This window comes from Helianthus annuus, chromosome 3 (assembly GCF_002127325.2).
Source record: "Helianthus annuus cultivar XRQ/B chromosome 3, HanXRQr2.0-SUNRISE, whole genome shotgun sequence".
Lineage (NCBI taxonomy): Eukaryota > Viridiplantae > Streptophyta > Magnoliopsida > Asterales > Asteraceae > Helianthus > Helianthus annuus.
In genome coordinates, this window is record NC_035435.2 from 54,877,326 (window position 1) to 54,903,509 (window position 26,184).

Sequence of the window (26,184 nt, forward strand, 5' to 3'; positions counted from 1 at the left end):
ATCACTTTCAAATGGAACCACCGCTGTTAAAGGTCAACAACCATTCAATTCCGTTGTTCAACACCAATAGATAATATATATTTTTTTATTTTCTGCTGGAGCTGGGCCCACCCCAACGTTTGGACCGAGGGAACTCCACGCCCTTCTGCAAGGGCTTCTCATCTTCGAACAACATCAGACGTGAACCTCCAATGCAAAGGACGGCTCCAGCGTGGCAAGGGCGCGAGAATACGGGCGGCGTTGGAGATAGTCTTAGTTGGCTTACGGGTTTCAAGATTGTGACATGATGAGTTTTGTCAATATCAACTTATACTGCAATGATGGTCAAGATTGTAAGAATTATAAAAGACTGAATGAATATTATTATATGAGTAGGTTACAATATATAGGGATTATGAGTAACCCTAGAAACCTAACTAAGCCCGTGGGCTCATAGTCTAATACTCCCCCGCAGTCGTAACGGAGGAACTAGAAGCTTAGACTGAAAAAAAAAATATGAAAACAAAAACAATAATAAACCCTAAAAAACTGTCTTCGATTTCGGCCAAAATTCCATAATCTTGCAATCTTCAATCCATAATCTTCGATACATAGTTGTGAATGATCTAATAATCCTATAAGAGGCAACCAATACGGTCGTGTAGCGGCGGCTGGTAGCGGCGCGGCGGCGGATCGTAATCCTGCAGGCGGCGCGACGAAGACCGTAGTCTAATGAGCGGCTGCGGCACGGCGGCAAGGGGCGGCTTGACGGAGATACGAAATCAACAGGATGAGCCGTAGCATCATCTGTGTGGTAAGAGACCGTAAGAAGACCGGTGAATCTAGAACCGAAAACGAAGCTTTATTTAAACATGAAACTGGGGAAAAAAGAACCGGAAACGGAAAACGAACAGCGGCTGGACAGGGCGGCGGCAACAGTGACGGCACACCGCCCTGTCTAGGGTTTTTCTCAAGTGGTGACGGCTAGGGTTTAGTTATTTGTGTGTGGCGCGGCGGAAACGGTATAGAGCCTAGGCTAGCTCTGATACCATGTAAGAATTATAAAAGACTGAATGAATATTATTATATGAGTAGGTTACAGTATATAGGGATTATTAGTAACCCTAGAAACCTAACTAAGCCCGTGGGCTCATAGTCTAATAAAGATCAAGACAATACATTTGCATGGAAATCAAGTTGCAGCTAACACCATTGCCAATGAAGTTGAAAAACGAGAAAAAAATTTTGGCTTGCACTTTAAACAATAGCAACAAAAGATATTCTTTTATCTCACGACATTTAACCATGTGAGGCTCTTGACTTAATCAACACCAAAACTTGTTGAGGAGAGACTGGCTCTCAAGTTATGAATGTGGTAGATGCTTGGAAGCATTCTGTCAAATGGTTTGAATATTCAATACAAAACATGAAGAACAACAAGAAACACAAGAGAAGCGACAAAAAACGTGACGTAAACTTTATTATTTAACCAATCCTGAAAAACCCCCAAACCCTAGATCTCACAATTTGTGAGATCTATAATCATACAAAGAACAAAATCGACAATACCTAGATGATCATCGGCTGATGATCATCAAAACCATGAAGAATAACCTCTCAACAGCCGAGATCAACAATCTGACCAGAATAACCTCTCAAACAGATGAGAGCAACAACTGAACGAAATAATCCCTCGAACAGATGAGAGCAACAACTGAACGATCTTCAAACAACACCGAAGATCTTCGAACAATACAGGTAAATAAAATAACAAACCCTAATCGCCTATAATACCAGAGAATATGAGTGTGGAACTTTTTTGGGGAGAACTGATATGCGTCACAGGTGTAAAAGATGTGTAGGGTTAATCATGAGAATGATCTAGACTTCACTCTTTTATACCAACACTTCAAATAATTACACTTTAGTCCACAAGATATCCTGACGATGATCGTAGTCCCTTAGAAGTTACACAAAGACCCTCCGACTTTCCAACTTCCTCAATCTGTTATAACAACTAAAAAACAACTGTAACAAACTTATCAACATTCTTGAGCCCATACAACTTACAATCTCAAAACAATACCAGGCTAACAAAGCCCAATAGCCAAGCCCAACATATAACCAATTATAACATAAAAGCCATAGTATATGAATTAATTTCTTGTTTTTTTTATAACATTCCCCCATCATTCATATACTATGCATGTTAATAATACCCATTTTATGCCACATAAGATCATGTTGTAACCTGAATGACAGCCCAAAAAAAACAACTTTTAACACGCCCCCTACATTCAGGTGGCAAACCAGTTTACTAAACGCAATCTTTTACAAAACACTTCATGTTGCGTAATACTTAAACTTTTGTAAAACCACCTGTCGGTTGACTGTCATAGTCAACTTAAACTGTTTCAATAACACCAGCAGCTACCTTTTCTCTCAAAAAAATAAAACTAACAAACTTAACCATTCCCAACATATTGTACATAACATCATTCATGTCACTACTCAACCTTAAGCAATTTAACAAATAGAAACAATCTTAACAGGACCAAAAACACCACAGACAATTTTTCCAAAAAATTCCGGTTCTATTTCAAATGTTTAGACTCCTCATGAAAAAAACAAGATTCAAAGAAACTAATATGGCACTTTTACAAGATTTTAACAGGCAAACTACAGCTAATCACCAAGTTTTTTACCAAAACTATACAACGCAAAATACACTCCCAACCACTTGTAACACAGCCATATACACAATATCATAGAGAAACAAGTCAAAAACGTAGGATTTCTATAACCAATATCCTAACTCAGACATACTAAGAATACAAACAAGTTACAAGACGAGACAAGAGATCCTTTGAAGAAAATACAAATACCAACAACAAATCAAAGAACACTCTATAACAGACAGTCAACAAAACAGATAAACTGATATGACTAAAACACTAGTCAACAATGATAGCCAACATAGACTCTGGCAAAATACACAACCAGAAACACATCTCTTACACAAGAGAAGAAAAACAAGGCTAACATCACAAACATCCAACGAACAAGACTAAGAATAACAAAAAATACTCACGACTATACGACACAGCCAAACAAAACCTGATTAATAACAACATTATACAGTTTGCAACCAGAACAATATTTCTTCACAAGAGAAAACATACAAGGCTGTCACATATACAAAATAATCTTGGCAAAACCATCGGTTAAACATGAACCACACAGCTCAACTAACCATACAACCAAGTCTATAGACAAGCAGACATAGCGACTAACCATACAACAAAAGACAATAAGACATACGGACAATGCCCATGAGACATTTTGACAGTCTAAACACAGAACTGAATCACACGATCCAAGAAGATTCACACCACAAATCAACACACAAATCAACAACATTTACAGGTCTAAACTTAACGTAAGCACAAGACCATATAACCACAAAAATAGAATGAGAATCAAACAGTTAATCATGATTGAAAATATAGAATCATACAATGAACATACAAGATTCTATTACCAAGACATATAAACATGAGGTTCAATAAACCAAGAAACCTTGTACAAATTAATTGAAAATTTCAAAAAAAAAAACTTGACGCTTGAACCGCACCTAACATATAACATTTCTCATACTAACAAAGAAATCATTATTTGAGTTTAAGAAACATGATAACAAGACAAACTGAGAACAACATGAACTCTAATGAACAAAATGCTACACTCCTATTGATGAACAACATACAAACAACAGACATCAACACACCAAGGACAACATCATACTATAAACATGAGCACTCATGAAAATAGATACAACAATCAGCCTAACACGAACATGACCCTATCTAAACACTTATTTCAAAAAACAATTTACCTTAAAAAATAATGAAGTTCATTTAAATAAGTCATACTACATCTTTTGGTCAACATAGACAACCTTAAACAAACCATCCACTATACATTTTAAAGATAAAGTTGATTAAAAAACAGTTTCAAGACATTCACAAAAGTTTATTTAAAAATAAACTTTGTTAAGTCATTCTTAAAAAAAACATCAACAGACACATATGCCAACTTTCTATAATCTAGTAATAGCATAAGAAAACTATCAATTCAAACATAAAGAACAAATCATAAGAAAATATTCCTATCCAACCAAGTCAGGATCACTAGACTCTATAACACTATCAAATATGAACCAGATCAAACAAGAAAATATAAAAACATGAGACTTGTTCAATACGAGAAGTTGATACACACAATCAGTAGCACATGAATATAAGATCATACAAACACAGTTTTTCTACAAAGAAGAAGGAATACGAAAGCAATCCTCTACACAAAGATGCAAGTAAGATTTCAAGACAATACACTTGAAGCCCAGAGCTCTTTTAGAAACATTTACGAGAAACAAGAGACTCACAAAAGACAACATTACTCAGAACAAAGCCTGAAAAACAACGAATCACACAATTCACCAACAGAGACACAGTTAGATCACAAAACTAAAAAACCACATGATATTTAATAATTCGAAACCAAGTCCTAAAGACTATACTTGTGAAGGACACAAATACTAATTTGACTAAAGCAAGAACCTTATTTACCACTTCACAATCAATATGGAATCACAACATTCATACCTGCACAGATATATGAATACACACTTCTATATCAAACTCATAAAACAACTCTATTATCAAAACCACAGAATTAAGACCTATACTTAATTGAACAAACAAAATGATAAACCAACAAAAAATAAAGACTTAAACCATCAGACATTAGTACAATACTTTGTACATGACTAATCAATTAAAATCCAAAAGACGAACAATCTTATCTTAAAAAAACAAACATAAACTAAAAAACTATTTTATTCCTTTTCAACTTGTCATTCAAGTTATTATTCTTGATCCAACCAACAATTGAATTAATAACTTGATAAAAAAGAAACAGAGTTCAGACATATCTGTAAGCAAAAAACTTTAGGTGAACAATTCAAGAAAGAAGACTCCAATTAAAGCGATAGAAATAAGACTAGATACAAAAACCATCAAACACTTGCCGAGACAGTTAGACACACATAAAAAATGGAAAAAACATAATAGAATTAATCCAAAACCAAAACATCTATAGTTAAACAGTTAGCAAGACGAAAAATATAGACTAAAAAGACGAGACCTAGCATGATGAACAACTCCTAAAACAAACATATTGGACAAAACATTTTGCAAGAACCAGCAAAAAACAGTTCATATTAAGATTTTGAAAACATAAAGATTTTCCAAAAAAAAAAACACATCATATCAGAGACGGATAATAACAATTTTAACAACATTGAAAGATAAACAAGCACAATACAAACAGAAGACAAATTAACAAAAGACACAAGTTATCAAACAGATAACTACACACAAAACAACAGTCAACAAGATACAACCAAAAAACCCTAAGGCGAAGCTGTATCAGTGTCCAGATTGCAGGTTCATCACTTATAGTGCCTGGACAGGTCTTACTACAGGAGCCACACTCTAAGACAAAGAACCAAAAACAACAACAGAAAAAAAAAACAGATAACAAACAGCAACAAAAGAACAGATAATCACAGAATAGACAAGTAATCAACAATAACAAACAATCAAAGGTGCCGGTCCTTACTACCCCGACTTCAACTAACCAACAACGCAAAAAATAAGAGCAGAATAGAGAGATCTTACAGAGGGTGCAATATGCTCCGAAAAATAGACCAGAACTGTAGTTTTCAAGAACTACTAGAACTGATTAAGCCACAAACCAAAACCACCTAGTTAGTTTGCCCTGAACCTTCTAGAGTTCAGAGACCAACACAGGTCTTCAGAAAATCGCAGACAATAAACCTCCTTCTTGACCTCCAACAAACCCGTGTCACACCGAAAAACAACCGGAAAAGTCACACCAGATTCGTGCCTGCACAGTCTCCAAGTAACAGATCAAAACTGACTAGACAAAGAGAAAACTAAAGAAGAACCCAGATCAAAGCGGAATCCCAAGAAAAGCAGACTCACGAGCTAATACATAGCTCTGATACCATGTCAAATGGTTTGAATATTCAATACAAAACATGAAGAACAACAAGAAACACAAGAGAAGCGACAAAAAACGTGACGTAAACTTTATTATTTAACCAATCCTGAAAAACCCCCAAACCCTAGATCTCACAATTTGTGAGATCTATAATCATACAAAGAACAAAATCGACAATACCTAGATGATCATCGGCTGATGATCATCAAAACCATGAAGAATAACCTCTCAACAGCCGAGATCAACAATCTGACCAGAATAACCTCTCAAACAGATGAGAGCAACAACTGAACGAAATAATCCCTCGAACAGATGAGAGCAACAACTGAACGATCTTCAAGCAACACCGAAGATCTTCGAACAATACAGGTAAATAAAATAACAAACCCTAATCGCCTATAATACCAAAGAATATGAGTGTGGAACTTTTTTGGGGAGAACTGATATGCGTCACAGGTGTAAAAGATGTGTAGGGTTAATCATGAGAATGATCTAGACTTCACTCTTTTATACCAACACTTCAAATAATTACACTTTAGTCCACAAGATATCCTGACGATGATCGCAGTCCCTTAGAAGTTACACAAAGACCCTCCAACTTTCCAACTTCCTCAATCTGTTATAACAACTAAAAAACAACTGTAACAAACTTATCAACATTCTTGAGCCCATACAACTTACAATCCCAAAACAATACCAGGCTAACACAGCCCAATAGCCAAGCCCAACATATAACCAATTATAACATAAAAGCCATAGTATATGAATTAATTTCTTGTTTTTTTAACACATTCAACTTCCTTGTGTCACAATTATGTGTTGAATGGCCTCGTGGATGGACTGTTATAACGTGTATTGCAAGACAATCTTCAAATAAACTACATGATTCAATGAATTGTAATTACAAAACTGCATTGTGTGGCTCTTGACTAAATCAATTCCCTAATTTGTTGAAGGGGATATCAAATCTCAAGTTGTGAACATAGTAGATGCTTGGAAGCATTGTGAATTATGGCATGGTAACTATGTGTTGACTGGTCTTGTACATGCATTGTATGCCGTGTATTGCAAGACACATGCCAAAGAACTATGGGAGTCAATGGATCGTAAGTACAAAACAGGATGTTGGGACCAAGAAATTTGTGGCTGTGCGGTCATTAGACTATAAGATGAGTGATTCAAATGTTGTAATAAACAAAGTTCAAAACCTTTTTATATTACTTGACATCAATGCCAAGGGAACAACCTTTAGTGAGACTTTTAATCGCATGAAACAATGAGTAAAAGTTTCTTTCAAGTTGGGTAGATTACAAAAAAGCTACCTTAAACACAACCAAACGGAGATGACCACCAAAAAAAAAAACTTGTGGTTGGACTACGTATTAAAGATGACAAGAGGTTAGCCCAAAATGAAAAGTTTTTTTTTTTTTTAACATGCGTCTGGCTAGAAAAATCAAATACTGTGGAATGTGGACAATCTTCTAGAGGCAAGATACATGTGAAAATGAACTCCAAATCATTCCAAAGAGTGGAAAAACTATGGATCTGAGTGTTGTACCCTCGGAGTTCATCTCGAGTACTAGAACTTGCACGACGAATGTCATATTGTAGGAGACATTCAAATTCTTTTAGTGGAGACGAGAAATCATGTTAAATAGAAATCCGAAACATTAAGGCAGTGTTTGATATGCAAGAATGAGAGGAGGAACAGAATGGACTATTACGAGGGAATGAAAAAAACATGTGTTTAGTTAGTCAAGGTAATGGAATAACCCATTACATACACTACTAGAAATAGGAACAATTTCCTACAGAAATTTCCTACACAATTTTTTTTCATCACGGATTCCAACACTTTTATGACGAATTTCCTACAATTTTTTTTCAAGATTTTGTGACAAATTTTCGACGCATCCACGACGAAAGATAAGAAAACCCTAATTAATTGACAGCTGCGTCACAAATCTGTCGGAAATAATCTACAGAAGGTTAATTAATATTTTTTACCGAATATTTATATAAGCAAAAAAATAAGGGAAAATAATAACGTTTCCTACACATTTATGACGAAATATTTATTTTTTTAATTAACTTAAACCATCCGTCGGAATTGCGTCACAACTTGTGACACGTTTCCGAGAAAAAAAATAAGAAAACCCTAATTATACAATCCATGTATGAATAAAATTTCCTACGCATTTATGACAAAATGCTTAAAACCATTGCAAGTTGTGACACATTTTTGACGACATTTAAGGATTTATCACAAATGTGTAAGAAACGACCTATATAGTTATTCTTATTTTAAATATTAAATGTACATAACTATTTGGACGTATGTATATGAGTATAATATGTATTTGTGTATGTATGTATGTATGTATGTGACGAGGTGTGACCCGCATCGGTCAATCCGACCCGGTTACAACCCATTATTTTAATATAAATATAAATGATTATTCTAGAACTTTCTATATCTACATGGAAATTGTACAACCGAATCTCCAACTTTTCGGGAAGATCATGTAAATCTTTAACCTATCGGAATATATCCTAGGTTAGAGGAAACCCTAATGAGAGAACCTATAAATAGAGGTAAACGTATAAGGTATGATCATCTGACTCTCATATAACTTCTTCTCCTCAATTTCTCTTACTAAGATAAACCGAGACTTATTCTCACGCCGGAGGGTGGTTACAGGAATACCCCTATTCCTGTAACGAGTCCTAACGGTGTTTCTGTTTTGCAGCCAAGCGTTCGGGTCACCAATCGTTGAAGTCCTAGCCCGAAATCACTACATAGGTCAGTGTTTCTTCATTGGCGCCATCCGTGGGACCTATTTAGTGACAGAACCTCATGGCAAGTGATCAGCACGTGGCAGATCAAATGGTGATAAACAATAATGTGACGTCGGGGGCGAGCCTTGGTACCGTACCACAGTCTTCCCCAGCCGTTACGAGGTCGTTGGATCCGGAGTTTGAGGCAGAGGGTCCACCTCCAGGCTTTGACAACATCACCACCGTCTCTTCCCAGACCGTGGTTACGAGTCCGTTTCTATATATGCCCTCACAACTACAGTCAAGGGAGTTGGGGGGAGCTAGCAGCAATATGTTCACCCCGGCGACAACGACTAATGCACAGGCTTCACGCCTCTTCTCCACCCCTGTCATCACATCGGCGAGCCCCAGTACCATCGTGTCAGAGATTAGTATGCCTCAATACTACCAGCCGCTGGTTTCCAACTCAATGCCGCCGCTATACTCAGCGGCGCTCACGGCGGCATTGTCTACCCCGCCTCACCAGCCGGTCGTCATGCCAGCCGGGATAATGAATGCCCCTGTCACACCAAGAAACCAAGTATACTTCCCGGGGTATTGTTACGCACCCCCATATGGGTATTTACCCTCATACGGGGGTTCGGCGTACCCTCTCCAAGGAACCGCGCAAGGAAGTACTCAATCGCCATATGCGGCTTACATGCCGCCATGGTGGAATGTCCCAACTCCACAACCAATGTATACCCAAGCTCCGACTGAGCCCATGTACGATAGAGGAAACGGGGTCAGGCCCCGGGTAACCCCATTGGGAAGCTCCAACCCAATAGTGGGACCCGCCCCGGGCATGGACCTCCACCGGCACAACCTGTAAATGTGGAAGAAGATGAGCTTACCAAACCGTATAAACCCGTAGACGCGACGTTCCGGTCCAAATTTACTCGTAGGATCGCCGAGGCTCCTATTAAAGAAAAACCCAAAATGCCCCAAACGGACGGCAAGTACGATGGTCTCGCTGATCCGGATGATCATCTCAACTTATTCAAGAGCGCCGGCGAAGTGGCCTGTTGGTCCATGCCCCTATGGTGCAAAATGTTCGTACAAACTCTAGTGGGAGCGGCTCGAGTTTGGTGGGACAGCCTGCCCACAGGCGAAATAGACAGCTTTGAAGATTTGGAATCAAAGTTTATCTTACAGTTTAGTCAGCAGCGCCGACATACGAAAGATAGAAACGAACTCCTCCACATCCGTTGTAGGGACAATGTGTAACACCCCAAATATGTCACTTATTTATATTGCTTGAAAGCCTAGTCATGTCATATTTAACCTAGTATGTTAGTAACTTGATAAAAGGAAGTTAATGATAAATAAACAAAAACTAAGAAAGTTAAGGGGCTAAACTTGTTAAAAAGAATGAAAGTTTTAAATTAAAACAATTAAAAGAAAAATGGAAAACAAAAACACACTCCTGGTGTGTACGTGGGATCGATCAAGAGCAGGAGGGGGCAAGACCAAACCCTAACTTCACAAATCCTCCAAAAACAGAAGGGAATTTAGAGTTTTAGTGAATGCATGAGCCCTAATTCGAGTAATCTAAGCTTGTTCAACCCTTGGTAAGTCGAAATTTCTGTTTTGGATGAATGGTAGGAAGTGGGGTTTAACCCAATCGTGAATTTGTGTGGAAGTCTTGTGTAATTGTGAGTAGGAATTCATAATAGAATGAGGATTTTGCTTAATTTTGATTGTTTGGATGGTTAGGGTTCATACCCACTTGTTGTAGGAAAAAGGTAGACATGATGAATTATGATGACATGTTTATGGAGGTGAATTGATATATAATCTGAATGTGATAGAGAAAATTTGATTAGTTAGGATAGTGTAGAATGAAAGAAATTCATGAACTTGATTGATTCTTGTTAGATTATAAGGTGAATAAGTAAGGTTATGCAATAAATACTTGTACTTTGTGCTTTGTTAATAATGTGCACATCAAGTGTTTGAGAAAATGCCTCAATGAAAAATGCTAGTCATATAAGCCATAAACTTGTGTGAATTGAACATGTTTGTGAAGCATGAGTAAATTGAATGATGTTTTATCAATTGATATGTGTAATGTGCATGAAGCATGAATTAAAAGAATGAATGGTTATATGTAGGCGTTAAAGAAGAGAGTTCGAGTCAAGTGAAGCAACAAGGGGATCTAGACCGAGGTACGCTACTTGTACAATTTGGGTTTTACTTTAGATATGTGTTTATCCATATGTGTACTAAATGGTATCAAGCATGGTTATGTTATATGAATGGACCCTTCTCTTGAATGGGCCGAATAATGAAATTGTAAGACTAGAAGGATTGGTATGGAGTTCCGTTGGAACTCACTACCGTGGAAGTATGAAAGAAAGTAGCTTAGCATAAGTTTTGTAATGTCTCGTTTATTTCAAGTCCGTAAGGTAATTTCTTGAGTAAAGAAGGAATTCTCGTTCTAATATGTTTTGATGTTGTGATCATGTAGGTAAATCCCATGTCTAGTTGTCAAGCTTGCCCGGAATCGAACACACCTCAAGCCCGTCAAGCGCTCCGCATTTTGTATAAAGTCGATGTCAAATTACCTAGTTACTTATGTTTATGTTTTGTACTTAAACTAGTTTGGTCATGGTTGTCTTTTGAAAAGTTGTCGTAGGTGCGTACATACTTGATGGTTTTCGAAACTAAGGATAGGTCATCTTTTGTTGTGTATGTCATGTCTTTGAATGTTTGTGTATAGTTGAATGAAGTTTGTTTATGAAAAACAGGGTATCGCCCATTTACCAACGGGTCATGCCCAAATTTTGTTAGAAAAGTATGTTGTCATTTATTAAATTTAAAGGAAAAATTTATGGTCGTTACAAGTTGGTATCAGAGCCTAGGTTTGAGGGATTCAAGCATCAAACACTTGAACTCAAACCGAAGCTCATGTGAAGAGTGTGTTCGACCCGCGGCGGCGAAGCAAGTAAGTACTTTAAAGATTATTTCGTAGTATGAATGAGTTAGTTAGGGAACGTTAGGAAAGATCATCATGGGATGATGTGTAAGGGTCTGGGACGAAACGGATTGGTACGGGTTAAAACGGGATGAACAGATGGCTGCATAAATAAGAAACTCATCAAAGCATGCTGGGCGTCACCGTAAATTACGGTGACACCGTAATTTACGGTAGACGCTGGGAGGAAATTCCACTGCCGTAAGGCAGTAGCTTTACACCGTAAAGGAAATATTGCCACCGTAAATTACGGTGACACCGTAATTTACGGTGGTACCTGTTTTCAGCCTTTTTCAATTGTGATGTTTTGCTTAATGTTTTCTATCATATGTGAAGAATTGCAAACGCTTTAATAAGACTCGAAAGAATATTAGTATGCATGAATGTTAACTTTTAAGGAAGTTATGTACTAATAGAATGATTATATGACTGAAAGGATGATTGAATGTTTGGAATAAGAAAGATGTTTATGTGTAGATGACGGATTCGAATGAGGATGAAACGACACGACAAGAACAACTGAAAACTATGATCTCGGAAGAGATTGGAAGGGCAATGCAAGCAAGTACTCCTCATTTAGCCCAAGAAGTGGAAAGTCATGTGCTAGAAGTAGTAGAATCGATGATGATGAGTAAGATAGACGAGTTAAAGGGAATGATTAATGCAATGCAAGAGAGGAAAGGAACTCGCAAGTGCACATACAAGGAATTTATGGCGTGCAACCCGTTACCATTCAAAGGAGAAATTGATCCCATAGTATGCCAAAGGTGGATTGCAAGTACGGAAGCGGTGTTCGTAAGGAGTCATTGTGAAAAGGAGGATCAAGTGATGTTCGCCACCGGTTTGCTACAACTCCGAGCTAAGGATTGGTGGGATGTTTATAGTAAAGAGCTTGGGGAAGAAAAAGTTCAAGTCTTGACATGGCAGGAGTTCAAGGAACCTTTTCTGAAGCATCACTGTCCACAATCTGCCATCGACAAGATCCAAGAAGATTTCTTACATCTTCGTCAGAAAGATGAAACCATTGATGAAATCACCAACGTTTTCCTTGACAAGCTGAAGTTCTGTAACGAGATAGCAGGAACGGAGAGAATGAAGATAAACCGTTATTATGGTATGTTGAAGGCTGAATATCGGGAGTTCATAATTCCCGCTAAATGTGAAACTTTGAATGAGCTCATTGAACTGGCCCGAGATAGGGAGATTGAAATGAGAAGACAGGCGGAAAGGGGCGAAAAGAGAGCATCTGAAAATGTTTCTAGCTCGAGCCCTTCAAAGAAACCAAAATTTCAAGATCAAGGCAAGAAGGATAAGGCGAAGGGTAGTATTCCAAAATGCAAAACGTGCGGAAAGTTACACACGGGGGAATGTTTGAAAGGGAAAAAGGGTTGTTACAACTGTGGTCAAGAGGGACACCCATACTATAGGTGCCCTAATCCTTCAAGAACGTGTTACAACTGTTTCCAACCGGGTCATATTAAGGCTGAGTGTCCCAAGCTTCAACAGAAAACTGATAAGGAGGCAAGAAAGGAGGAAGCCCCAAGAGCTAAGGGGAGGATGTTTCAGATCACAACCGAGGAAGCGAAGGACCACCCGAATGTTGTATCAGGTATATTCTCATTGAACTCGATGCCTACGTATGTGTTATTTGATACCGGTGCCAGTAGATCGTTTGTATCAAGTGAATTAGTGTCACACCCCTCCTTTAGAATCGAAAGACTGCGTGTACCATTAGAAGTAGAAATAGCCGATAGTAAGAGTTACTTGTTGCACGAAGTTTGTAGAGATTGTGAAATAATCATTGAAGACGAAAAGTTTGCTATCGACCTTATTCCCATGATATTGGGGGAATTTAAGGTTATAGTTGGCATGGATTGGCTAGCTAAACATCAGGCCGAAATTCAATGTGAGAAGAAGGTAATTCATGTGTTAACATCGGAAGGAAAACGAGTAAGCATACAAGGGGAAAGGAATATCAATTCGAAGCTTTGTTCTATAGTCCAAGCATACAAGTACGTACGAAATGGAAGCAAGGCATTTCTAACTTATGTGGTGGATACTAAGCAGAATATCCCTAAGATAGAAGAGGTTGAAGTTGTGAATGAGTTTCTTGATGTTTTTCCGGAAGATTTACCGGGGCTTCCACCGGAACGCGAAGTGGATTTCAAGATCGAATTATACCCTGATGCTAAACCTGTAGCCAAGGCCCCTTATAGGCTGGCCCCAACAGAAATGCGGGAGCTAATGGTACAAATACAAGAATTGCTCGACAAGGGATTTATACGCCCGAGTGTCTCGCCATGGGGAGCGCCTGTACTTTTTGTCAAAAAGAAAGATGGTTCGATGCGCATGTGCATCGATTACCGCGAGTTGAATAAGCTGACTGTGAAAAACTGATACCCATTGCCCCGAATCGATGATCTCTTCGATCAGTTACAAGGGGCAAGTTGGTTTTCAAAAATAGACTTGCGGTCCGGGTACCATCAGTTACGAGTACGAGATGAGGATGTGGCGAAAACGGCTTTTAGAACGCGATATGGGCATTACGAATTCTTAGTAATGTCCTTTGGTTTAACGAACGCGCCTGCCGCGTTCATGGATCTTATGAATCGAGTTTGTCGGCCTATGTTAGACAGATTCGTTATAGTTTTTATAGATGACATCTTGGTTTATTCTCGAAGTAAAGCCGATCATGCATGCCATTTGCGTGAGGTTCTTGAAGTGCTTCGCAAGGAGAAATTGTACGCGAAATTCTCCAAGTGTGCTTTTTGGCTTAGAGAGGTACAATTTCTCGGTCATGTTATTAATGCGGATGGTATCTTAGTAGACCCGTCAAAGGTGGAAGCCGTTATGAAGTGGATACCTCCCAAGAACCCAAGTGAGGTAAGAAGCTTTTTGGGTTTAGCAGGCTATTATAGGAGGTTTATCCAAGATTTTTCTAAATTGGCTTTGCCATTGACCAAGTTAACCAAGAAGGATGAGAAGTTTTCATGGGGTGCAGATCAAGAAAGGGCGTTTCAAACCTTGAAAGAAAAGCTGTCGAGTTCCCCGGTACTAACCTTACCAGATGGAACGGAAGACTTAGTGGTGTTTACGGATGCGTCACACCAAGGGTTGGGATGTGTTTTGATGCAAAGGGGTAGAGTCATTGCCTATGCTTCTAGGCAATTGAAGACACACGAAAGTAACTACCCAACCCATGATTTGGAGTTAGCTGCAGTAGTATTTGCTTTGAAGATATGGAGGCACTATCTTTACGGTACAAAAAGCGTTATATATTCCGACCACAAAAGCCTTAAATATTTTTTCGAGCAAAGGGAATTAAATATGAGGCAGCGAAGGTGGTTAGAACTTCTTAAAGACTATGATTGTGAGATCCTTTATCATCCGGGTAAAGCTAACGTAGTGGCCGATGCCCTGAGCCGAAAGGATTACCCGCCTCCAATTCAAGTTAAGTCCATGAAGATGGTAATTACACCCCGATTTCTCGAAATGGTTAAAGAAGCCCAAATCAAGTCACTAAGCGGAATGGATTCTAAAAGGGAAAGAACAAAGGGATTTGTGGATAAATTCGAAGAAAGATCCGATGGGATTAGAACCATGTATGGTCGTATTTGGATACCCCGGTTTAGCGAAGCAAAGGGGGCTTTACTTGAGGAAGCTCACAAATCCCGATTCTCGGTACATCCTGGAGCTACAAAAATGTATTTGGACTTGAAGAAAAGTTATTGGTGACCCGGCATGAAGCGTGACATTGTCAAGTATGTTGCCAAATGTTTGACATGTCTGCAGGTAAAGGCAGAACATCAGAAACCATATGGGAAGTTGCAACCGTTAGAGATTCCGGTATGGAAATGGGAAGAGTTGACGATGGACCTAGTAACCAAGCTTCCTAAGACAAGGAAAGGTCACGATGCTATATGGGTGATTGTAGACCGCCTCACCAAGAGCGCGCACTTCTTACCCATTCGGGAAGCTTTCTCCTCCGAAAAGATGGCGGAGATCTATGTTAACGAGATAATATCACGACACGGAGTTCCTGTATCTATTGTGTCGGATCGAGATACCCGATTCACATCTCGATATTGGCAAGGTTTTCATGAAAGTATGGGTACAAAATTACATTTCAGCACCGCCTACCACCCCCAAACGGATGGTCAGTCCGAGCGGACCATTCAAACACTTATCGACATGCTGCGAGCATGCGTAATAGACTTCGGGGGAAGCTGGGATGACCACTTGCCGTTGGTGGAATTTTCATACAACAACAGCTATCACAGCGGCATTCGAATGGCACCGTATGAATTGTTGTATGGAAGAAAGTGTAGAACTCCAATTTGTTGGGGAGAGGTGGGACAGAGAGAAATTGCACCCAACGAGGTGGTGGCTAAAACTAACGAGAAGATCGATCTTGTGCGAGCCCGTTTGAAAGCGGCTCAAGATCGACAAAAGGCCTATGCAGATCAAAGGAGGCGACCCATCGAATTTCAAGTGGGAGATTATGTGTTATTAAAGGTTTCCCCATGGAAAGGTATAATCCGTTTCCGTAAGCGGGGAAAGTTAGGTCCCCGTTACATAGGACCCTTCAAGATTTTAGCCCGGGTTGGGGAGGTAGCATATCGGTTGGAGTTACCGCCAATTTTGGATGGAATACATGACACGTTCCATGTGTCACAATTGAGAAAGTGTTTAGCGGATGAGACGGCATATGTGCCCCTTGAAGACATTGAGTTGGACGAAAGATTGAATTATATCGAGAAGCCGGTAGCTATCAAGGATTCTAAGGTAACGCGCTTGCGGAACAAAACTATAAAGCAAGTCTTGGTGCAATGGCAACATCGGAAGGGATCGGATCTCACATGGGAGTTAGAGGATGAAATGAGGAAGCTCTACCCGACATTATTTGGTATGTATTAAGGTTTCGGGGACGAAACCTTTTGTAAGGGGGGTAGACTTGTAACACCCCAAATATGTCACTTATTTATATTGCTTGAAAGCCTAGTCATGTCATATTTAACCTAGTATGTTAGTAACTTGATAAAAGGAAGTTAATGATAAATAAACAAAAACTAAGAAAGTTAAGGGGCTAAACTTGTTAAAAAGAATGAAAGTTTTAAATTAAAACAATTAAAAGAAAAATGGAAAACAAAAACACACTCCTGGTGTGTACGTGGGATCGATCAAGAGCAGGAGGGGGCAAGACCAAACCCTAACTTCACAAATCCTCCAAAAACAGAAGGGAATTTAGAGTTTTAGTGAATGCATGAGCCCTAATTCGAGTAATCTAAGCTTGTTCAACCCTTGGTAAGTCGAAATTTCTGTTTTGGATGAATGGTAGGAAGTGGGGTTTAACCCAATCGTGAATTTGTGTGGAAGTCTTGTGTAATTGTGAGTAGGAATTCATAATAGAATGAGGATTTTGCTTAATTTTGATTGTTTGGATGGTTAGGGTTCATACCCACTTGTTGTAGGAAAAAGGTAGACATGATGAATTATGATGACATGTTTATGGAGGTGAATTGATATATAATCTGAATGTGATAGAGAAAATTTGATTAGTTAGGATAGTGTAGAATGAAAGAAATTCATGAACTTGATTGATTCTTGTTAGATTATAAGGTGAATAAGTAAGGTTATGCAATAAATACTTGTACTTTGTGCTTTGTTAATAATGTGCACATCAAGTGTTTGAGAAAATGCCTCAATGAAAAATGCTAGTCATATAAGCCATAAACTTGTGTGAATTGAACATGTTTGTGAAGCATGAGTAAATTGAATGATGTTTTATCAATTGATATGTGTAATGTGCATGAAGCATGAATTAAAAGAATGAATGGTTATATGTAGGCGTTAAAGAAGAGAGTTCGAGTCAAGTGAAGCAACAAGGGGATCTAGACCGAGGTACGCTACTTGTACAATTTGGGTTTTACTTTAGATATGTGTTTATCCATATGTGTACTAAATGGTATCAAGCATGGTTATGTTATATGAATGGACCCTTCTCTTGAATAGGCCGAATAATGAAATTGTAAGACTAGAAGGATTGGTATGGAGTTCCGTTGGAACTCACTACCGTGGAAGTATGAAAGAAAGTAGCTTAGCATAAGTTTTGTAATGTCTCGTTTATTTCAAGTCCGTAAGGTAATTTCTTGAGTAAAGAAGGAATTCTCGTTCTAATATGTTTTGATGTTGTGATCATGTAGGTAAATCCCATGTCTAGTTGTCAAGCTTGCCCGGAATCGAACACACCTCAAGCCCGTCAAGCGCTCCGCATTTTGTATAAAGTCGATGTCAAATTACCTAGTTACTTATGTTTATGTTTTGTACTTAAACTAGTTTGGTCATGGTTGTCTTTTGAAAAGTTGTCGTAGGTGCGTACATACTTGATGGTTTTCGAAACTAAGGATAGGTCATCTTTTGTTGTGTATGTCATGTCTTTGAATGTTTGTGTATAGTTGAATGAAGTTTGTTTATGAAAAACAGGGTATCGCCCATTTACCAACGGGTCATGCCCAAATTTTGTTAGAAAAGTATGTTGTCATTTATTAAATTTAAAGGAAAAATTTATGGTCGTTACACAATGAGACGGTAGAAAATTTCATTATCAGGTTCAACAAAGAAAGCTTGGCGATCCCAGGCGTGACGAATGATCTGGCTTGTGGAGCTTTCCTCCAGGGAGTCAACGACGACGAGCTATTGAGAACGCTGCATGGAAGGGATGGTGTACCCCCAACCATAGACGAAATACTTCGAATAGCCAAAGTATACGTTATACAAGAGAAGGCGGTAGCAGCCAGTCACGCAGCTAATAGGAAGAAAGAAGCCCTAAAGAATCAGGAGGAAAAAGATCACCGGGGATCCAAAGGCAAAAATAGGGGGGACCGATACCAGAGAAACGACAAAGACTCGCGATACGACAGGCACCGAAACTCCTATTCAAGGAACGAGCCGTCGAAACCTCGGTCTGAATATCCCAACTTAAGCAAGACACCGGCTGAAATTCTAGCCTCAGAAAACCTCAGGCTTAATCCACCAAAGCCGTTGAAAGACAACCCTAACAAGGATACGAGTAAATACTGCGAGTACCACAAAGGAAGCGGGCATGACACCAACGACTGTTTTCAGCTTAAGAAGCAGATCGAATACTTTGTGAAGTCAGGTAAATTGGCACACTTAGTACGAGACATCAAGCAGGGCCCGCCGGTGGTCAAGGAGGAGAATGACAAAGCGGCAGGAAAAAGGCCGCGTGAATTGAACATGGCACACGTGGATACGGAAAGGGGGGCAAAGCGGAGTTTCTCCATGCTCGAGCCTTGGATGTTGGCAACAATGACCATAGAACCTCGAATGGAAGATTTGCACCTCACCACAGATGCCCTGATCATATCCGCGGCAGTAGGAGACTACCGCATGAGGCGAATCCTAGACGACACTGGGAGCTCAGAAGACATTATCTATGAACATTGCTTCAACAGAATGCAACCAGAAGATAGGAAGTTGCTTGAATCAGTACACGCCCCCATCAAAGGTTTCACAGGGGAAAAGGTGGATCCTATTGGTCAAATCACTTTCCCAGTAACCTTTGGGCAGTCACCCAAAGAAAGAACCATACTACTAACCTTCCTCGTGGTCCGCGTTGAGTCGTACCACAACGTGATAATCGGAAGATTCACCCTGGGGAAATTGGACGCCATAGTCTCCACGGCGAGGGGTTTTATGAAGTTCCCCACACCGCAAGGTATCGCTACTGTGTTTCGTGATAAAATTGGAGAAGTACTAAGTACCAAACTGTGCCGCCAGGGGCCCACCGGGGCCACGGGCCCAGAAAGATGGGTACTAAGCACACGCCATCCGGACCAAATGGTCACAATCGGGGACACTCTGTCCCCGGAAGTTAAAAACGACCTGAAGCAACTGTTAAAAAGAAATGTGGACATCTTCGCTTTCGAACACTCCGACATGACGGGAGTCCCCCGTGATAAAGCAGAGCACAGGCTCGCCACACTCCCCGGCGTTAAGCTGGTGGCTCAGGGTAAACGCAGCATGGCCCCGGACCGACGGGCGGCGGTCGTTAAAGAAGTGCGAAAGTTAGTGGAAGCTGGAATCCTCAGGGAAACGCAATACCATACATGGGTATCCAACCCGGTCATGGTAAAAAAGCCAGATGGCACGTGGCGAATGTGCATCGATTTCAAAGATTTAAATTAGGCGTGCCCTAAGGATGCGTATCCGTTACCCGAGATTGATTTAAAGGTCGACTCCCTGGTACCTTACCGATTCCAATGTTTCCTGGACGCATATAAAGGGTACCACCAGATTAAAATGTCCAAGGAAGAGGAAGAAAAAACAGCGTTTCATACCAATGTGGGCATCTTTTGTTACACCAAAATGCCTTTTGGGTTACGAAACGCAGGAGCTACATATCAGAGGCTCATGGACAAGGTGTTCGAAGCACAGATTGGGCGAAATTTGGAAGTCTACGTAGACGACCTTGTAATTAAAAGAAGCGAAGAAAAGCAGATGCTAGCGGATATCGAAGAAACTTTTCAGCGACTTAGGGAATACAACATAAAATTAAACCCAAAGAAATGCTCTTTCGGGGTGGAAGAAGGAAAGTTCCTGGGTGTAGTGGTCACCCGAGATGGTTTTAAAGCTAACCCGGAAAAAGTAGCCGCCATAGCGCGAATGCCTTCCCCAAGAACGCTGAAGGAAGCTCAAGCCCTAAACGGACGATTGGTAGCAATCAACAGATTCTTAGCAAGACACGCCGAAAAATCATTACCCTTCATAAAAATATTAAAAGATTGCCTCAACAAGAAAAATTTCAAATGGACCAGCGAAGCAGAACAGGCTTTGCAGGACATGAAACATTTCATAGAAGGGTTACCCATGCTGACAGCACCGAGGCCCAGTGAAATTTTAAAGACGTATCTAGCAGCAGCTCATACGGCGGTAAGTGCTATACTCATGGTCGAGCGAGATGGAAAGCAGACACCGATATATTACATAAGCCGGGTGTTAGCGGGGCCTGAAACGCGATATCCCACGCTGGAAAAGCTAGTTTTAGCACTAGTACACGCCACAAGGCGACTGAGAAGATATTTCCAGGCACATCGCGTGCAAGTCCTAACCAATTACCCGCTGCAACAAATCTTACACAAGCCAGAGATCTCTGGCAGGCTGGCCAAGTGGGCTATTGAGTTAGGAGCCTTGGATATTGAATATCATAAACGAACAGCAGTTAAGGGGCAAGTAATTGCTGATTTCTTCGCCGAAATACCGGAAGGAGAAGCCATTACGGACCCGGTCGTCCAGGACCTCCCAGAATCCAGCACTGCCAGACAGACTTGGAAGCTATACACCGACGGATCATCTAGCGGAAAGGGATCTGGCGCAGGCTTAATGTTAATAAGTCCAGATGAAATCAGGCTGATGTACGCCCTACGTTTCGATTTCGCATGTTCTAATAATGAAGCGGAGTACGAGGCACTATTAGCAGGGTTGAGAATGGCAAAATCCATGGGGGCGGCAAGGGTAGACGCATACGTCGACTCGCTGCTGGTCAACAATCAGGTGAACGAGACGTATGAAGCCAAAGATGAATCAATGGCAAAATACTTGGCGAAAACAAAAGAACTCATGAATTCTTTCGACAATGTCACGCTCAATCATGTACATAGAGGAAAAAATCAAATAGCAGACGCTCTTAGCAAACTCGCCACCTCGGGTATGGAAAAGGAAGTCAAAGTCGAAACGCTACAGATGCCCTCAATCGAAACACGGAATGTTTCCGCCGTCACAATGGAAGACCCTTGCTGGTATACCCCGATTCTACGTTACCTCGAAACGGGAGAATTACCTCCCGCTAAGGGCGAAGCACAAAAGATACAAACGAAAGCGTTACAATATGAAATCAACGATGGTGTCCTATACCGAAAATCTTACCTGGGCCCCTTGTTGCGATGTGTTTCACCGACAGAGGCAAAGTACCTCATTAGCGAGATCCATGCGGGTCTATGCGGAATACATGCCGGACCTCGAGCAGTGGTAGCAAAAATCCATAGCGCGGGATATTACTGGCCTGGGATGCACGAAGACGCTGTAATGGAACTACGGAAATGTCGCAGTTGCCCGAAATTTGCTCCACAAACAATAAGGCCCAAGAACAGCTTGGTGCCGGTGACAGCGGCATGGCCTTTCCAGAAATGGGCCGTGGATATCGTAGGTCCCTTCCCGCCGGCTCCCAGAAAGTTAAAATACCTGATTGTGGCGGTTGACTACTTCACCAAATGGGTGGAAGCCAAACCTTTGGCCAAGATAACGGCGGACAACGCCAAGAAATTTCTCTGGGAACACGTAGTGTGTAGGTTCGGGTTACCACTCTACCTGGTGAGTGATAATAGAACACAGTTCACAGACAGAATTTTCCAGGAGTGGTGCACTAATCTCCATATCCAGCAGATTTTCACATCGGTAGCACACCCCCAAGGCAATGGCCAGGTGGAGCGGACTAACAGAAGTTTGCTGGATGGCATCAAAAAACGACTGGGGCACGAGGGAAGCTCCTGGGTGGAAGAATTGCCAAATGTCCTCTGGGCACATAGAACAATGCCCAAAACCAGCAACAACGAAACCCCATTCAGCCTAACCTATGGAATGGAAGCAATGATACCCGCTGAAGCGGGGTTACCGTCCTTACTGTAACACCCCGTGTTTTCCCAAAAGTCAAAGTCAAAGTCAAGAGTTGACTGTTATTGGAATTAAAGATCAATAAAGATTAATTTCATTTTAGTTTCATTTTGATTTTCATATTATGTGGAGTAAGTGTTGTATAATCAAACTAATCGGCCGATAATCGAACTGTGAATCAACGACCGACTGTGAATGATAGGAAGTAACAATGCAATAAAGCTAGTCAATCAATAATCGAGCTAATCAAATCAATCATCGAACTCAAGTGTGGATAATTTTAATGCTTTTATACGTGTGTGTGTGTCTTACGTGTTACTTGTGCATGTTACTTTTATGTTAAAGAGTGTGGTGAATCAATCAAATCAATTGAGACTCGAAGGATAATCAAACACAATCGAAACCGACTTTGAAAACAGGTTGTAAGGATGCTTGTATGATAGATATAGTAGTTAGGACTGAAAGTAATTTGAATAGAAACTCTATCCTACTCTACTCCTCAATCTATCGAAATCGAAATATCAAAAATCGTCGCGAAACACTCAAAACCAGGCAAGCCGATCGGACAGGGCAATCCGATCGAACAGGCTAGCCGATCGAACAGGCTGTTCGATCGGGCAGCCGCTCGATCAGGGATGCTGTTCGATCAGCTAACCCCTTTCCACTTTTGGAAGCCTATAAATAGGGCTGTCCTTGTCAAGCTTTCCACTTTTGGAAAAGCTCTGACCGACCAGCCTTCTATTCTCGCCATTTCTCAGATTTCTCTCAAACCTGTAAGTATTTCACTCCAATCTTTGTACGTTTTTGATCCTTGATCGATTCTCCATCTTTCTATCTTTCAAAATCTGAATTCCAACCGTGAAATCACAAAGATCTAAGCATTCTTGGGTGATGTCATCATGGTGTTCTTGAAGAACACTAAGATTGACATCAATCCGACATGAATAGCTTGAATCTAACCGATTTCCACATAAACAACTTAAAATCTTCCAAAGATCTTAACATTTCACGGTGGAAAAGGATTGAAAGACGGGTTTTCACCAATCTTTCAACTCTTTTACACTCAAACCGGCGAAAACGAAGCTTGAACCGACCCATAAATCATTCTAAACAAACGCATGGTTCAAGATTCGGACTTTACCCCGAGATTACCGATTACAAGTTAAACGTTAAACTTAGGTCCTTGAACGCTCCCTGACCGAGCTTGGGTGATTCCAGCCGAGTCAGTGAGTAAAGTAAAGGCTGAGGTTTTTGTGGTTCAACTTGTGGTCAAACTATCTTTAAAACATCAATAAAATAACGGGAAATAACCAAGTGCTAGGTGATGGACTAACCAGGTCAGGGGCTGGCCGAACGGTTAGGCTATTCGAACGAACAGCCCAACCGAACGACTACGCCAGCCGATCGACTAGGCTAATCGATCGACTAGCAGCTGGGCCCACAAACGCATGAGGTGTAGTATTGACAGGGTTCTGTTCGATCGATCGAGCCACCCGATTGTAAACATTACTCATCGAATCATGAGATACTACACTTCAACGCTAAACCTCTTCGAAACATTGGAATGTCACCCGATCGAGCATGCCACCCGATCGAGTGACAATTTGCCAAGTGTGCAATGCTAACCGATCGGTTGGACCAACCGATCGAACGGACTGTTCGATCGGCCAACTTGAAAGGTAATACTGCAAAAACTTCAAAAGTACAAACCATCATACACAAACACATCCTTCACATCAAAGGAAGAAACAATCCACTTGAAAGAACCAGCCGATCGAGCCAGCCGGCCGATCGAACGGGACGTTCGAACGGACTTTAACCCAATCGAACAAGCCCACTCGATCGAACAGCCGTCCGATCGAATGGTCTATCCGATCCAGTTTCCACTGTTCACTTTTTCCGCATTACTCATTGTATTGTTATCGAACTATTCAGGCTAACCTATTCTCAGTGCTCCTTTCAATCCACAACCAACCACTGTGAGTATACTCGATCCCTTTTTGCTTTCAGCACTTTTGGGTGTTACATACGTAATCTATCAAATTCACAAACAACACAAACTATTTGAACGCTAACCTACTTGCATGTATTACTTGACTAAATGATTACTGTTTATTATGTTTACACGTGGAGTGCTATCTGCCTGCTTTAGCAACGTAGTACTATAGTTTGGACTCAGCACCCGTTCACACGGGGGTTGCTAAGGACAATTACTTGCATGGATTACAGTGGTAATCATGTATTGCGAACTGTCTCGGACAGTCAACTCGAAGTCGTTGGTATCGATGGTCCCATGTTGATAATTTACATGCATCGTTTGCCCTTGTGTACGTGCTTGGTTATGCGTAAACTTTTCGAACTTTATATGCTATATCAAACTTGTGTACTCACCTTTACATTATATGTATTGACTTTTATTTAACGTATGTGACAGGTGTTTAAGCTACTAGCGTGCTAGGGAAGCGAGGCAATAATAAGCTTCTAGGAGCCTGTGACCTTAGGACAGTGTCCACATACCTGCTCCAGGGCCATAGTTCTCTGTAGATCTTGTACTGGCACCTGTAGTCAGTAAGATCTACAGTTAGCCGTCTAGAAGTCTTAAAACAATATTTAATTCGGTCTGTAATAATTAAGAATCTGAGTTGTCGGAACAGTTCCCATATTGTTTAGTTGATTTCTATGATAACTTGTTATTATTTGGAACACGGTATGGGACGTGTTATATAACTGAATTGTATGATAGTTGTTGTGGAAACTTCTGAACAATCTGTTTCGCTCAGTGCCGCGCCCCGATGATTCCGCCATCGGTTGGGGTGTGACACTTACGCTGTCTCAGCGTAGGCGAAGACAATGACAGATCTTTAAGAGAAGGTCTGGACTTATTGGAAGAAAGGCGCGAGGCAGCCGCCATCAGCGAAGCAAAATACCAGAAAGCGTTGGAAAAGTATTATAACAAGCGGGTGGCCAAACAGAACTTCAAAATGGGAGATTACGTCATGCGTGACAACGAGGCAAGTAGGATGGAACCTTCGGGGAAGCTAGACCCCAACTGGGAAGGCCCTTATGTCATTCAAGAAAATCTGGGCAAAGGGGCCTATCGCCTATCCCGATTAGATGGCACCCCAGTACCGCGCAGTTGGAATATTGCCCAGTTAAGGAAATGCTACCTGTAAAACCTTGCTCCTAACGGCAAGAGTTAACTGTTTCTTTTCAGTTCACATTTGTAACCCTCAGTGGTGCTTTCCCGTTTTTCTTTACTCCATTCAAGTTTAATAAGAAACATTTAAGTTTATTTGTTACACAAGTTACCACCACACGACGAATGCATAAAACGGTAAAAATACAAACAACACCCTTAAACACGAAATATTTTCACTTATATAAGTCATAGGGTTAACATTTAAAAGCGCTTATAGCAGGTATCTTGGTAATAGATACATACACCGCCACAAAACAGATAGGCATTACTACATGCACGTAACCTATCTCAAAAAACCAAGTACTTGTCCCTGTCATCAAAAAACAAACACATGGGAACCAAAATACAGAACATGTTCAAAATATCTACTGATGAAAGTTAGGTGCCATCACCACTGCAGGGGTATGCACCACCACTTCATCATCATCAACAACTG

At 40.5% G+C, this 26,184-nt stretch overlaps 1 protein-coding gene across 1 annotated transcript; it reads left to right on the forward strand.

Annotated features, from left to right (window-relative positions):
- Positions 1 to 20,182: 20,182 nt before the first annotated feature.
- On the forward strand, positions 20,183 to 22,564 carry LOC110931594. The gene has a single exon (XM_022174980.1). The coding sequence runs from the start codon at positions 20,183 to 20,185 to the stop codon at positions 22,562 to 22,564; it is 2,382 nt and encodes a 793-aa protein (XP_022030672.1).
- Positions 22,565 to 26,184: the final 3,620 nt, after the last annotated feature.